Genomic DNA, 14,386 nt, shown 5'->3' on the forward strand with positions numbered 1-14,386 from the left:
AAATGTGAGGCGATCTACAACTCCAAAAATAAGAAAACGGAAGCATTTCATTGATGAGTCTGACACAGATGAAGTCTCTCCAGAAAAAAGGGCAGCAATCCAAGACACCTATGGCTGTATTAAATGGGATTTAAAATTTCTGCCCCTTGGAGAGACCACAGAGAGCCAGCTTCAACAAAAGAAAAAACTGAAGATGATGTTCCTGCAAACTGATGCAAATCCAGAGGAGGTGAAACTTCTAATGAAACAGACTTTCTACACTCAACGGAAACAAGTCAATCGGGGGGAAAATATCCAGCACCTCCTTGGAGAGAGGCCATATTTGTTTGATGAGCTTGGTATGGCAGTCCATTTTGAGGAGCTTACCGGAGTTCAGCTAAAAGCAGTTTTCTTACGGAATCTTGACGTAAAGGGAAACCGACTCCTGCACTACATGAAAACAGTTTGTGTAAACAAGAGTGGCAAGTTCCTACAGGCTGTAACCAAGTATCAAATGATGAGAGGAGACCAAAGTGGTTGCTCTCAAGACCTCATGGACATGGTGTTGCTGCTGTTAGCTTACTTCAATGAGAAGGAAGACGCCATCTTCTGCTATGTGGAGGACACATGCCTCGCAGGGGAAATTCACATGGACCAAGTGCCTTTGACTCCTACCATGATTGTGTGCGGTAAGTAAACTCACCTTTTCTGTATCATTTCCTTTGTCTTTTCTATTTTGATAGATTGCTCTTTTACTATGATGTTACTGTAATTTTCATAGGATTGTCCTGCTATTCTGCAAAACGATACATGCTTAGTGTGGATCGAACCATCGTGAAGGACAACATCCCCTCCTTTGCTTCTGCCCTATGCCTGATGTTTGGGAGCTTTTATTGTTTCAATATTCACTACCCATCAGAGCTGGCATCAACCCTGGAGTTTCTGCAGAGGTGCGTGTTTTTGGCTCTGATGAGGCTTATTTGATATTTTCACTTATTTGAACTTACAGGGATAACAATTCACAGAAACAATACGTTTCACATATTTTGTTTGTAGTGTAGTCAACTATCTTTCCTCTGTTCCACAGGTGTTTTTTCTCCATCAACCCTGAGAAGGGGACAAAGGTTGAGAAGTCAAAAAAATCCAGGCTTCATGTGAACCCCAGAGTCCTGACGTTGATTCAGGACCTTTCAGATCATGAGTGGCGTGAGGCGTGACTGTTGACCAAGTAATCAGTATCAATATAATGGGAATTGTATTTTTTTTTTCTGTGCAGATTTTAGATCAGTTCTATGTAGTTTTTCTAAAGCCTAGATTTTGTTAAGATAAGTAATTTGTTTTGTGTTTCAATACAGTTTAGTTGAAGCATATGTTGCTATTTGATTGAAAATGCTGAAACTATGTTAAATACACCCATTTCTGGTAAAAGTATAAAAATTTGAGTTCATTACAACCAATGTATAAAAATCTGAATAAATTGTAAAAACGTACATAATGTCCTGTCATTTTAACAGAAAAAATAACAGCTGTTTACCAAAATAATTTTGTAAAATATACAACAAAACTAAACAATAATAAAAAATATTGTAAATGTAACAGCAAAATACAATTAATACACACGAATATTACAGCTAAAATGTGTATATTATATTTCCTTTTTCTGCAATTTTAACAGAATGATCCAGTTTATATATTAATCATTTCAGAACAATTCACGTGTAGTTAATGTTGATTCTAAATTGAATCCCTGTAAATTTAACATAGAATTCAGCATCATTGTACTGAAAAAATCATTAAAATTTACACCTACCATAATTAATTATACATTGAATATTGGTATGATTTACCAGTTAATCTGTAAAGTGATTTACATTAGTACTGTATTTTTTACAGAACATTTCTGGTAACCACAGCTGCCAGCGTTTTACCGTAAAAACAACGGGATTTTTTTTACAGTGATGTGACGCTCACAAAATTTATGGTCACATTTATGAGATTTTCTTTTTTTTTAAAATATTGGTTATATTGGTCGATGATCACCTGTCAATTGAGACAACAAGTCTTTAGTTTACGATGAGAATATCTTGGCGCTGTTAGTAGGGGCAGTGTGGTGCTTAGTCATGCACAGACTCTCCTCATGAACAGACTTTAGGGGTTATTTCCTCATTTGCTGAGCGAAGTTGCACTGACCACAAGCATTGCCACCTGTCTCATCTTTTTCCTGTTTATACAGGTAAATAATATTCTGAAATTTGTTAAATTACATACAGTTGAAGTTCTACATTTAAAATGTAACTTTCAATCTATATTTGAGGTATAGGCAACGTATTAACGTTGAAGAATGTGTAGAAAGCACGTGGGTTTTCTCTGCGTTGCGGGCGGGCCTGTCATAGCGCCGGCTGTGAAAGTTTGTTATATTGCCAAAGTAATGTGTCATTTCGGCTTCAGTACATTTAATATTGGTAAATAATTAGTTTTTGGGATAAATCCACTAGTGTTTGAAGCGAATGTATTTGTATTGTTTAACTGGAAATAATTCATTAATGTTTGCAAGTCTTTAGCTCATGCGTTTACATCAAAAGGACATTTATTAAAAGAGAGATGCTAGATTTTCTATCATTTTCACTAAGAAGGTAAATGGGGACATATTAGTACAGTGGTACACTGAATACAGAATTATTCTGAATGGGAGAAATGTGTTTATTTGAAACAAAAATAAATGATGTCCCCCTCCTGGGCTACCACCTTATCATGGTGGAGGGGTTTGCGTGTCCCAATGATCCTAGGAGCTCCGTTGTCTGGGGCTATATGCCCCTGGTAGGGCCACCCATGGCAAACAGGTCGCAGGTAAGGGATCAGACAAAGCGCCCCTAATGAAGATAAATAACATTGGTCTCAAGTTTTCCTTGCCCGGATGCAGGTCACCGGGGCCTCCTCCTGGAGCCAGGCCTGGGGGTGGGGCACGTTGGCAAGCGCCTGGTGGCCGGACCTCTGCCCATGGAGTCCGGCCGGGCACAGCCCGAAGAGGCAACATGGGACCCCCTTCCCGTGGGCTCACCACCTGCAGGAGGGGCCAAGGGGGTCGGGTGCATTGTGTTTTGGGTAGCGGCCGAAGTGAGAAGTTCCGACTAGATATAGTTGGCCTCACCTCGATGCACAGCAAGGGCTCTGGAACCAGTGTTCTCGAGAGGGGTTGGACTCTCTACCACTCTGGAGTTGCCGATGGTGATAGGCGACGGGCAGGGGTGGCAATTCTCGTTGCTCCTGTGAGGGTGATGTTTGGTCACCCGCGCTGTTCGTTTACTAGACTCAGATCAACCACACAGACAACAGGAGGCCTTGCAAGGGAGAGCCGACGAGCAGTTCAAGCTTCCTCTCTCAACTCCGTCAGTCTGCTGCTCGCTCTCCTCTTTTATTTGGTTCACACAAGATTTGTATCAAAACAACTTCATGATTCCTTCTCCTCCCATCTCTACGACTTCCTCGTGTCCTTGAACATGATACCTCCCAGTGCTGGGTACATAACAGCTTCAATACTTGAGTCAAACACTCATACATTCTTTTTGGTTAAACATTCTAAATCTACTTACTATACTTACTATAGCATTGAAACGATAATAGTAATAACAACAATAATTCTTCTCACATTTCCCTCCTGTTTATCGTTAAATGCGTCTAGATTCTCATTGTCAGTATTACATCATTTCATTTCATGAAATTTAAATGCATTACGTCATTTTCCTAGAAACACATTTCTTACACTCAGAGTTCAACATGGGTACAGCTTAAGACATCTCAAACATTTCATTTACATCTTGCATCACATTTGTCCATTCTTCTTCTGATTCCTCTTCATCGTTGTCCAGTAGAGATTGTTCTTCCACCTGCAGCAAAGTACTAGTAACAGTTGATCCCACGAGCCGGCCAATGCAACCCCGAACAAGAGGTACTACACAGCAAGCTAGTATGGCTAATACTAGCAGCACTATCCCTATCATCATTCCTATCTTGAACAACAGTTCCCTCCACCTTGACAACATCCCTGTAAGCCAGTCTGGTGGGGGACTACCATCATCAATCATAGCTCTCTGTAGTTTAGTTAAATTTTTCAATGCGCTATCTATCAGGTGACCATCTGCATCATTCTCTGGGATGAACGTACAACAGTAATCTCCTACCATTGCACACACTCCTCCCTGGGGGGCCGTTATGAGATCTAAGGCCATCCTATTCTGCATGGTCATCAGTCTTAGCGCTGTCATTTCTTCCTTGACTCCTGTGAGAGCAACTTTTGTCAAATTAGTAAATACTTTCAACCTATAATCAACTGTTTCCAATCTCAATATGTTCTTTCCTACTCCTATCCACGGAAAGAGTGTCATGGTCACTTTATCTCCGGTTGACCAATGCTTAAACTCTTGTGGTACATCTGTGCCCCACACTGAGTCGTGTGGTTTGCATAACAGTATGTGTGATTTATTGCACCTAGCACAGGGAATCTGAATCTATTGGCTTTCCCTGCCATTGTCCGTAGTGGCTCTTGGGTGCAGTTGCTGCGAGTGAACCACGTTCCGTCCAACAACTTGAGTGTGAAGTTCGTGTCACGGCTTAGCCCTATGTGGACAAAGCACTGTCCTACACTCCCTGTCATCGGTTCAGCAGTTACTCGTATGCACAGAAACTGGTAGCATAGAACAAACGTAACAACGAGAATGATTCTGTGTCCGAGCTGTGACATTAGCATAGCGCCACCATGTATTCAAACTGTAAGTGTGTGAGGACTCTGGATCTTGTTCTAACCATGAATGTTCTAAATGGCTAACTACGGTGCGTTTAGCGCGCGCGTAGCTCTCATCCTGTCTCAGAGCATCTTTCTGTCCCTGATTACCTCCCTCCTGTCGGAAGTTCCAAAGACCAAAACTCACGAGTCCTGCCGTCACAGCACTCACCACAATTAGGAAGAACAACTTCATTTCCTTTTAGATCCTCTTCACAGGTTCCGACGGGGTTCAGCCGTTGCTGGACCTATACAGGCCGTCAGCCGTTTACGGAGAGTCCGCCACTGCTCCCTCGCCTTCACCTGGAAGAATTTTCTGTTTTTTACAATGGGAAAGGTGTATCCACGACAGTTTCCTGTCCACTCGAACTGCAGTCTTTGTGGTCAGCTGTACTTGATAAGGACCTTCCCATCTAGGCGTGTTCCACCTCTTCCGCACAAACTTCTTCACCCACACGTAGTCGCCCGGTTGAATGGGTTCCTGGGGGGTGGAATCTGTGGAAGACACAGGACTAGGCAGAACATTTACTGTATTCACACATCGGTTAAGTAACACTTTTTTCAGATAATCTGCTATTGTTTCCTCAACATGTTTTAGCTCATTTGTTGTTGCAAAGTATGGCAGGCAATAAGGCCGCCCATATAATGCTTCAAAAGGTGTGATGCCTGTTTTCTTGTGTGGTGTTATGTGCATCCATAATTTCACCAGGTCGAGACAAAACATCCAGTTCTTTCCTGTCTCGTCCATACATTTCTTTAGTCTGTTCTTAATAGTACCATTGACTCTTTCAACCAACCCTGCACTCTGAGGGTGGTATGCGCAGTGATTCTTCAAATCAATGCCCAAAGTTACTCCTACAGTTTTCACTATCTCATTTACAAAATGGCTTCCATTGTCGCTCCAGATGACCTTCGGGATGCCAAACCTGGGAATGATCTCTCTACATAAAACTTTTGCTACTGTCAGTGCATCTGCTTTTGCTGTGGGGAAAATTTCTACCCACCTAGTAAATCCATCTAACACTACTAGACAATATTGTTTACCTTCACATGGTGTTAGCTGAATAAAATCTAGAAAAACTGTGTGAAATGGATGATTTGGTAATGGTGTAGTGCCTGCAGGGGCCTTAAGGGCTCCCTGTGGGCTGTGTTTTACACAAATAGCACATTGTGAACAAAAATTTTTTGAGTATGTATGAAATCCTATAGTATAATAATGTTCATTAACCATCTGTACCATCCCTCCTGTTGAGACATGGCATGGCCCATGGCTCACTAATGCTGCCCATTTATGCATATTCCGGGGAAGGATTGGTTTGTTTCCTATGGTTAATAGTCCTTTATCATCCAGTTTGGCTCCTCGCTTCTTCCACATGGCCTTTTCTTTTTCTGGAGCACTTTGTTGCATTTCTTTTAGAATATCATTATCTGCAGGTTCTAAGGTAAATGATTCCTCATTATCAAGAAGTGTGTTGTTATTTGCTGCAGCCTTTGCGGCTCTGTCAGCAAAGGCATTGCCTTGTGAGACTGCGTCTGTGTTGTTAGTGTGTGCAGTGCATTTACATACAGCTATTTTACGTGGCTGCTGTACTGCTGCCAATAACTTTTTTAACAGTTCTGCATGCATGACCGGTTTGCCGGTCGACGTTTTCATCCCTCTTAAATTCCATTGTTGAGCAAACACAAACAGCGTGGAAAAAGCATATTGACTATCTGTGTAGATGGTAACATCTTGTCCTTTGCTTAGTTCACAGGCACGTGTGAGTGCGACGAGTTCTGCAGCTTGAGCAGAATAGGAGGAGGGAAGTGATTTCGCCTCCACCACCTCAGTTGCTGTAACTACTGCATAGGCAGTTCTAGTGCGTCCACAGTCATCCTTTCTCGATGATCCATCCACAAATAGTGTCTGTCCTGTAATCAACGCGACATCACTGAGATCTGGTCGCGGCAGGACCTTGGTGGAGACCTCATCCAAGCAGTTGTGCTGGTGTCCCTCTTCTGCGGTGGGTAGCAGCGTCGCTGGGTTTAAGGTCGTACAGCGTCGAATCGTCAGATTCGGCTGAGACAGCAACACTGCCATGCAGGAAAGATGACGTGCGGGCGACAGGAATGCTATCTTACTTTGTAGCAGCAGTATTGACACTGCATGTGGCACTAGCAAAGTTAGCTCATGATATAGCACCACTCCTGCGGAGGCTTTTACTGCCTCAGATGCTGCCACCACTGCTTTAACGCATGGTGGGAGTGCACAAGCTACGGAATCTAGCTTGTGGGAGTAATAGGCCACTGGCTGCCTCTTATCTCCGTGTTTTTGCAACAAAACTGAAGTCATAAAATTACCTTTGCAATCTACGACCTGCTCAAAAGGCTTCTGATAGTCTGGCAGCTTTAACACTCCAGCACCTACAAGGGCCTGCTTTGTGTGTGTAAATGCTTCTTCAGCTTCAGGGGTCCAAGTTAACACATCAGTCATTGCTAAGGGATTATCATACATCAATGCTTGTAAAGGGGCAGTTATTTTCGCATAATCTAAGATCCATGATCTGCAAAAATTCACAAGTCCTAAGAATGACATCATCTGCTTCTTTGTTTTTGGTTTTGGAGCTTCAAGCACTGCTGTTTTCCTCGACTCGAGAATAGCTTTGCCATTATGTGTCAAAACATGGCCCAGATAAATCACTTTCTGCTTCACCAGCTGCAGTTTGCTTTTGCTTAATCTATGGCCTTGAGCGGCTAGCCAGTGTAGCAATGCTAGCGTGTCTGACCAACAATCTGCCTCTGTTTTTGAGGCCATGAGGATGTCATCCACGTAGACGAGGATTTGACTTCCACACGGAGGTTTAAACTTAGCTAACGATGACATCATTACCTGAGAAAAGATTGTGGGACTCTCACAGTAGCCCTGAGGTAACCTTGTCCAGGTGTACCTCCGTCCTTGAAACGTAAACGCAAACCAAAACTGGCTGTCTGGATGTACTGGTACAGAGAAAAATGCATTGGATACATCTATCACCGTGTACCACTGATGTTCAGGGTTTAAGTCGTTCAGCAGAGTGTATGGATCTGCGACTAAAGGAGACCTAGGGACCACTGCAGCGTTTACAGCTTGCAGGTCCTGCACCATCCGCCAGCCGGTAGATGGTGGTGACTTCCTTACTGGAAATAGGGGTGTATTTACAGGTGATTCAGGACACTCTCTGATGACTCCTGCTTTAAGCAGTGAGTTAAATATCGGAACAATACCCTCCTGTGCATCAGTTTTAAGGGGATATTGTCTCTGAAATGGTCTATAATCTGATTTAGAGATTATTTTTACAGGTTCTGCTCCTTTTATAAGACCTACATCTGCAGGTCCTTCCGACCATAATTCAGGGGGAAGCTCTTTCAGCTTCTCCTCTTCCTCCTGCGTGAGGAAGATGTTTTCTTCTCATGAACTCTGGTCTGTGAGGTGCGTTGCTGGATGAGTCAGCAACCATGTTTTAAGGGGAATGCGCCACACCTGGAACTGATCATTAAAATCAACCTCACCCTTAGGCCTATAGGGCAGGCTGCTCCAGTGTTTTACATCACATCCCAAGTCTTGCCATCTTTTCTTAAGCGGTTTAGCAATAGAAACATGTGGTACAGAACCTGACACTTTGAATAGCGCTGCTGCTTCGGCGGAAAGGCTTCCTGCCGTGCAGACAGCTGTCTGACCACACACATATAGGTGCATAATTACAATCATTTGTGGATCTTTGAGTTTAGCAAACTTCTCTGCATAGCTTGATGTGCCGTGTGGGTCTGATTTACAGAATCCACCTATGCCCTCCACGTGCATGGTTACATGCAGGTCAGTTTGATTGTGGAGCTGGGCTTCAGGCTGTAAGTATGACAGAGCTTTACCATATATCATAGTGATTGGGTCAGAGAATGGAGGGGGCTGCTTTTCAGGAATGTCAAGTGACCAAAATTTACTGCACATCTCTCCTTCTCTTACCCACAGATTAACCATTCTATCTACAGACCACATTCCTTCGGCTGTGGTACGAATCATCAACTGAAGCTGAGAGATAAGATCTCTTCCTAACAGATTTACGGGACATGTGGTGGAGATCACGAAAGGAGCTTTAAGTGTGATTCCACTTACAGGGTCACAAACATCTACAGGAACTGACATTCTTTCTTTAGTTATGAGGCCATTTGCTGATCTCACAAAAATCTGTGTAGAAGTTGGTGTCAGGGCTATTGGATCTCTAATTACTGATTTACCTGCACCCGTGTCTACTAAGAATGTTAAAGAATTGCCTAACACGGTCAGTTGTATTTCTGGTTTGCCTTCAGCAAACAGGAAGATGGTTTCTAAGTCTAAAACATCTTCTAAGTCATCTTTTTCAAATTGGTCAAATTTTGTGCCCTGATTTGTTTTAATTTTTGTGACATCTTTTTCCGGTTCTAGTCATTTTTGAGGTGGATTAGAACCTTGCTGCTGTCCTCTATTATATCTCTGGTCACGTTGTTTCTTTCTGCAATCACGTTCCCAGTGTCCATAATTTTTACAATAATGACACTGATCTTTTTCACTGAAATTGCCTCCTCCTCCCCTTCCGCCTCGGCCTCGCCCACGTCCTCGGCCTCGGCTTGGGAGAGGGTTGGCATTGAAAAACATGCCTGTTGATTGATTCTTACTTTTTTGGCATTGTCTTTCAGCATGCATAGCATGTTGTTCATAGCGGTTTAGGTTACTAGTTCCGAAATCAACTAATTGTCTCTCTACCCATGATTTTATCTCTGATTTTGATCCCCCATGTATAGCTTGCTTTAACTGCTGTTGGTAGGGACCTTCTGGTTCTTCCGCATACGGAATTCCACTATTTTTTCGGAACACATCTTTCATTCTCATGCTATAGTCTTCAAAACTTTCGTCAGTCTTTTGTCTCGTGGCCGTAATGGCGCTGTAGTCAGCTCGTCTGGTAAAAGTAGTTCGCATGCGCTCGTACAGTCTGTCAAGTCTGTCATTTAGTTCTTGGCTGCCAGGCTGCCATGGTTGTTGAGTGACTGGATCCACTGGGACCCAATCTCCTCTAACAGTGCCCCATTTCTTGCCATTAACGCACATGAGGACTTGCTGGGTTTCAGTACCGTTAGTATGGTAACTTCTTAGTAACTGTCTTATGTCTTGGATGCACAACTCTATGTCCATTTGGGGCAAGGTTATGTCATCACAAGCTTTTTTACAGTCTTCTGGAGTCCAGGTTCTATACACCAAGATAGTAGGATCTTGACCCTGCACACCGGCTTGTGGATTTGCAACCTGGATCAGTGGGTACATCTGCACAGTGTTGTCCTGCATGTGATAATTTCTGTACTGGGCTCCCGATGGAAAGGGACCCAAAAAGGGATTAGTGTTCAGAGCCAGGGGATCTAAGGCTCCGGGCGGGTCCAATGGGACCGCCTGAGGGGGAGCTGGTGGAGCAAGAGGTGGAGGAACATACGGAGGAGGCACATTTATCAGTTGACTCCTGCATCCTGTTTCGTTGTCCTCCGCCCTCACGTACGCACTCAGCGATGGGTAAAAGGGGTTCTCATTTTTCTCTTCTTTCTCTCTTTTCCGTTTCTCTTTTTCTTGATTTTGTTTCTCTCTTCTATATTTTGATTCAGTGAGCCAGAGATGACATTGTGTCAACCCCACATTTACTTTTGGATGTTTTTTTTCCATATTCTATTAAATCTTCTTTTAATTTTGTAATATTGCCTGGCCTGTCTAAGTTACCATCCCAATCGAACTTAGTCATCCACAGCTGAACATATGAGCATGAACCTGGATATTTGTCTTCCATGTGTTTACATGATGCTGGGATTTCGAATTCAGCACCTTTTGTGGAATGTTGGTTGCCCATGTTTGCACTTTATTTATCAGTTTTTATGTACTTGAGTGGAGACGCCTGATCTCCCGACTGAACAACCCTCAATCCATACAGGATATCTAGTTCAGTCCCTCCGCCGTGGCCTTATAACCCCTCTTTTTTAATCAGGAGAGTATACACCAAGCTTCTACCTCCGAGGAGGCGGGTGTATCTTGCCTCTGCTTCTCTCCTGATGACCAGGCAGGTAATACCGCGGTATATTCCGTGTAGTGCTTTTTGTGTCTTATACTCACTCCGTTGTCTCGATGGTTTCTCTCTGAGTTGTTTTAGTGCCTTCTTCCCGTCACTGGAGATGGTCGCCCTGGGAGGGACGAAGACCGGCCTTCCGTCAACTCGTGATGAAAGGTCTTTCACTTCGGACGTCCTTTTGACTCCGGCTGCTGTTGAGAATTGTCTTTATCTTGTTATGTGTTTCACCATATGTTTCTGTCTTCTCTTAGAAGTTAGGCAAGGTAGACTCATTGGTAAATGTAATAAAAACAGAGACATTCCATTTGCAGGATTGTTGTTTGTTCTATTGTTATCTCAGGAGCCAGTCAGGCAGGAGGTGTCAAACACTCATTGTAAATGCGACATCAGGGGGGTTGATGATGATCACATTTGCATGAAGAATGGGATCTGGCCACCTGGGAAAACAATGGAAGAGAAGAACTCTACCAACACCAAGTGGGACTGGAGGAAGAGGACGGGGACATCTCAGCGGGGGATCTGGATTGGATTGCATGGACATTGTGAATTTGCATGTGTGTGACTATAAAGGACTGGGCCAAGGGATAGTTAGGTTGTCAGACTCCGTGCCCTGACGATTAACTCTGTTGTTGCTAGGGTGATGAACTGGCCCGGAGCTCTGTAATATTTGTATCTGGAATTGGTTCTATTGTCAAATACATTTTGAAATTGGTACTTTACTTCTCGAAGTCTTCATTCAACGAACACGCGGATCGGCAGCTACATACAGGAGGTATTGCGATCCAACACTGCGCAGACTTCGGCGTTCGGTCGTCCCACGGCGCTCCTCTCCAGGTCTTGGGATCCGGCTCGAAGGACCAATTTTTGTGAGGGTGATGTTTGGTCACCCGCGCTGTTCGTTTACTAGACTCAGATCAACCACACAGACAACAGGAGGCCTTGCAAGGGAGAGCCGACGAGCAGTTCAAGCTTCCTCTCTCAACTCCGTCAGTCTGCTGCTCGCTCTCCTCTTTTATTTGGTTCACACAAGATTTGTATCAAAACAACTTCATGATTCCTTCTCCTCCCATCTCTACGACTTCCTCGTATCCTTGAACATGATACCTCCCAGTGCTGGGTACATAACAGCTTCAATACTTGAGTCAAACACTCATACATTCTTTTTGATTAAACATTCTAAATCTACTTACTATACTTACTATAGCATTGAAACGATAATAGTAATAACAACAATAATTCTTCTCACACTCCCCAGCTCAGTGCCTGTATATTGGCAGTAATGCGGACTCTGCACCGGTCCGTAGTGGTGAAGAGAGAGCTGAGCCAAAAGGCGAAGCTCTCGATTTACCGGTCGATCTTCGTTACTACCCTCACCTATGGTCATGAGCTTTGGGTAATGACCGAAAGAACAAGATCACGGGTACAAGCGGCCGGAATCAGCTTCCTCTGTAGGGTGGCTGGGCTCTCCCTTAGAGATAGGGTGAGAAGCTCTGCCATCCAGGAGGAGCTCGGAGTAGAGCCGCTGCTCCTCCGCGTTGGGAGGAGCCAGATGAGGTGGCTTGGGCATCTAGTTGGGATGCCCCCTGGATGCCTCCCTGGTGAGGTGTTCAGGGCATGTCTCTCCGGTAGGAGACCCCCGGGAAGACCCAGGACACATTGGAGAGACTTTGTCTCTCGACTGGTCTGGGAATGCCTGGGGATCCCTCCGGATGAGCTGGAAGAAGTAGCTGGGGAGAGGGAAGTCTGGGCTTCTCTTCTTAGGCTGCTGCCCCCGCGACCCGACCCCGGATAAGCGGTAGAGGATGGATGGATGGATGGATGGATGTAAACAAGGTTGTATTTAAACTTTTGAGCGTCAGAATCTGTGAGTATTGCATCACTTCCTGTCTCCTCTATCGTTCGTTGGTTGCATTGTGCACGGGGTGCCGTATTCACTTAATATTGAACACTTGGTGTGTTGTATTCACTTAATATTGAACACTTGGTGTGTTGTATTCACTTTACTTAAAATTTCGAACACTTGGGACATTCTAGTCACCTGATATCAACAGTGAGAAACAACCCATATTAAACAAATACAGAGCTTCGCCGATTACTAGCATTAGCATGGCCTCACCGTCTGTTTCACCCGGTGTCTTTGTCTGTTCAGCGTGCGAAATGTTTAGTTACTCCTCCGCCTCCCTTAGTGAAGGGAATAGGTGCAGAAAGTGTAGTTTATTTATGGCTATGGAGGCGAGACTTAGCGAGCTTGAGATGCGGTTCCGCAGCTTGGAGTTAGCTGGAGTTGCGTCAAGTAGCCAGGGTAAGCTAGCTGCTGCGGAGCCGCCTAGCGTAGCTACAGCTAGCGGTCCCCCGGCAGCAGCCGGCTAGCCAGGGCGGCTGGGTGACGGTTCGTAGGAAGCGTAGCCCAAAACAAAGGCCCACGGTGCACCACCAACCGCTTCCCGTGGCTAACCGCTTTTCCCCACTCGGCGACACACCCGCTGAGAAACCGACCCTGGTAAGTGGCGACTCTGTTTTGCGCCACGTGAAGCCGACTCCAGCGACCATAGTTAGGTGCATTCCGGGGGCCAGAGCGGGCGACATAGAAGCAAATTTATGGCTGCTGGCGAGACGTAATCGTAAATTTGGTAAAGTTATTATTCACGTCGGAGCCAACGACACCCGGCTTCGTCAGTCGGAGGTCACCAAAATTAACTTGGAGTCGGTGTGTAACTACGCAAAAACGATGTCGGACTCCGTAGCATTCTCTGGTCCCCTCCCCAATCTGGCCAGCGATGAAATGTTTAGCTGCATGTCGTCGCTTCGACGCTGGCTGTCACGGTGGTGCCCCGAAAACCAGGTGGCCTTTATAGACAATTGGAGCACCTTTTGGGGAAAACCTGGTCTGATTAGGAGAGACGGTGTCCATCCCACAAGAGATGGTGCTTCTCTCATTTCTAGTAATCTGGCTAATTTTATTAGACCCAAAGTGACCTGACAACCCAGGGTCCAGACCAGGATGCAGAGTTGTAGTCTTACACACCTCTCTGCTGCTTCCTTAGAACCCTCATCCACCAACAATAACATATTTAACACTATAGAGGTAGTCTCTGTTCCACGGTTAAAAGTTCACCAAGCACAGAGCAGGGGAGTGGTCAATCACCATAATCTTATTAAAATTAATACTGAAGCACAAGTTGGAGAAACTAATATCACAATTAAGTGTGGACTGTTAAATATTAGATCTCTTTTGTGTAAATCCCTGTTAGTATACGACCTGATAGCGGATCATCACATTGATTTATTTTGTCTTACTGAGACCTGGCATCAGGAGGAGTATGTTAGCTTAAATGAATCTACTCCTCCTACCCATCTTAATTATCATATTCCACGTATTACTGGTCGAGGAGGGGGAGTGGCAGCAATCTATCACTCCAAGTTATTAATTAATCCCAGACCAAAACATGGCTTCAGTTCATTTGAAAGCCTGACTCTTGGCATCACTCATCAGGACAGGAGGACAGAAAAGCCACTTCTGTTTGTAGTTGTATAT

At 44.4% G+C, this 14,386-nt stretch overlaps 3 protein-coding genes across 4 annotated transcripts; 1 reads left to right on the forward strand and 2 right to left on the reverse strand.

Annotated features, from left to right (window-relative positions):
• Positions 1 to 321: 321 nt before the first annotated feature.
• On the forward strand, positions 322 to 1,463 carry LOC130526524 (uncharacterized). Its single transcript, XM_057034293.1, has 3 exons — positions 322 to 668; positions 761 to 929; positions 1,067 to 1,463. The coding sequence occupies exons 1-3, from the start codon at positions 341 to 343 to the stop codon at positions 1,194 to 1,196; spliced, it is 627 nt and encodes a 208-aa protein (XP_056890273.1). The 5' UTR covers positions 322 to 340; the 3' UTR covers positions 1,197 to 1,463.
• A 1,852-nt stretch (positions 1,464 to 3,315) lies between these two features.
• On the reverse strand, positions 3,316 to 8,548 carry LOC130526491 (protein NYNRIN-like). Its single transcript, XM_057034208.1, has one exon. It carries the CDS (start codon positions 7,878 to 7,880, stop codon positions 5,025 to 5,027), a length of 2,856 nt encoding a protein of 951 aa, XP_056890188.1. The 5' UTR covers positions 7,881 to 8,548; the 3' UTR covers positions 3,316 to 5,024.
• Positions 8,549 to 8,943: 395 nt separating this feature from the next.
• On the reverse strand, positions 8,944 to 12,097 carry LOC130526511 (uncharacterized). Of its 2 annotated transcripts, none has more exons than XM_057034272.1 (2): positions 11,650 to 12,097; positions 8,944 to 11,033 (listed from the first exon to the last, which is right to left on the reverse strand). In XM_057034272.1, the coding sequence occupies exon 2, from the start codon at positions 10,452 to 10,454 to the stop codon at positions 9,195 to 9,197; it is 1,260 nt and encodes a 419-aa protein (XP_056890252.1). In that variant the 5' UTR covers positions 10,455 to 11,033; positions 11,650 to 12,097; the 3' UTR covers positions 8,944 to 9,194. The 2 variants fall into 2 exon arrangements, with proteins under 2 accessions (XP_056890252.1, XP_056890251.1); XM_057034271.1 differs by having other exon boundaries at positions 8,944 to 11,042; positions 11,641 to 12,097.
• Positions 12,098 to 14,386: the final 2,289 nt, after the last annotated feature.

The sequence above is a fragment of the Takifugu flavidus genome, chromosome 5 (genome assembly GCF_003711565.1).
Source record: "Takifugu flavidus isolate HTHZ2018 chromosome 5, ASM371156v2, whole genome shotgun sequence".
Taxonomy (NCBI): Eukaryota; Metazoa; Chordata; class Actinopteri; order Tetraodontiformes; family Tetraodontidae; genus Takifugu; species Takifugu flavidus.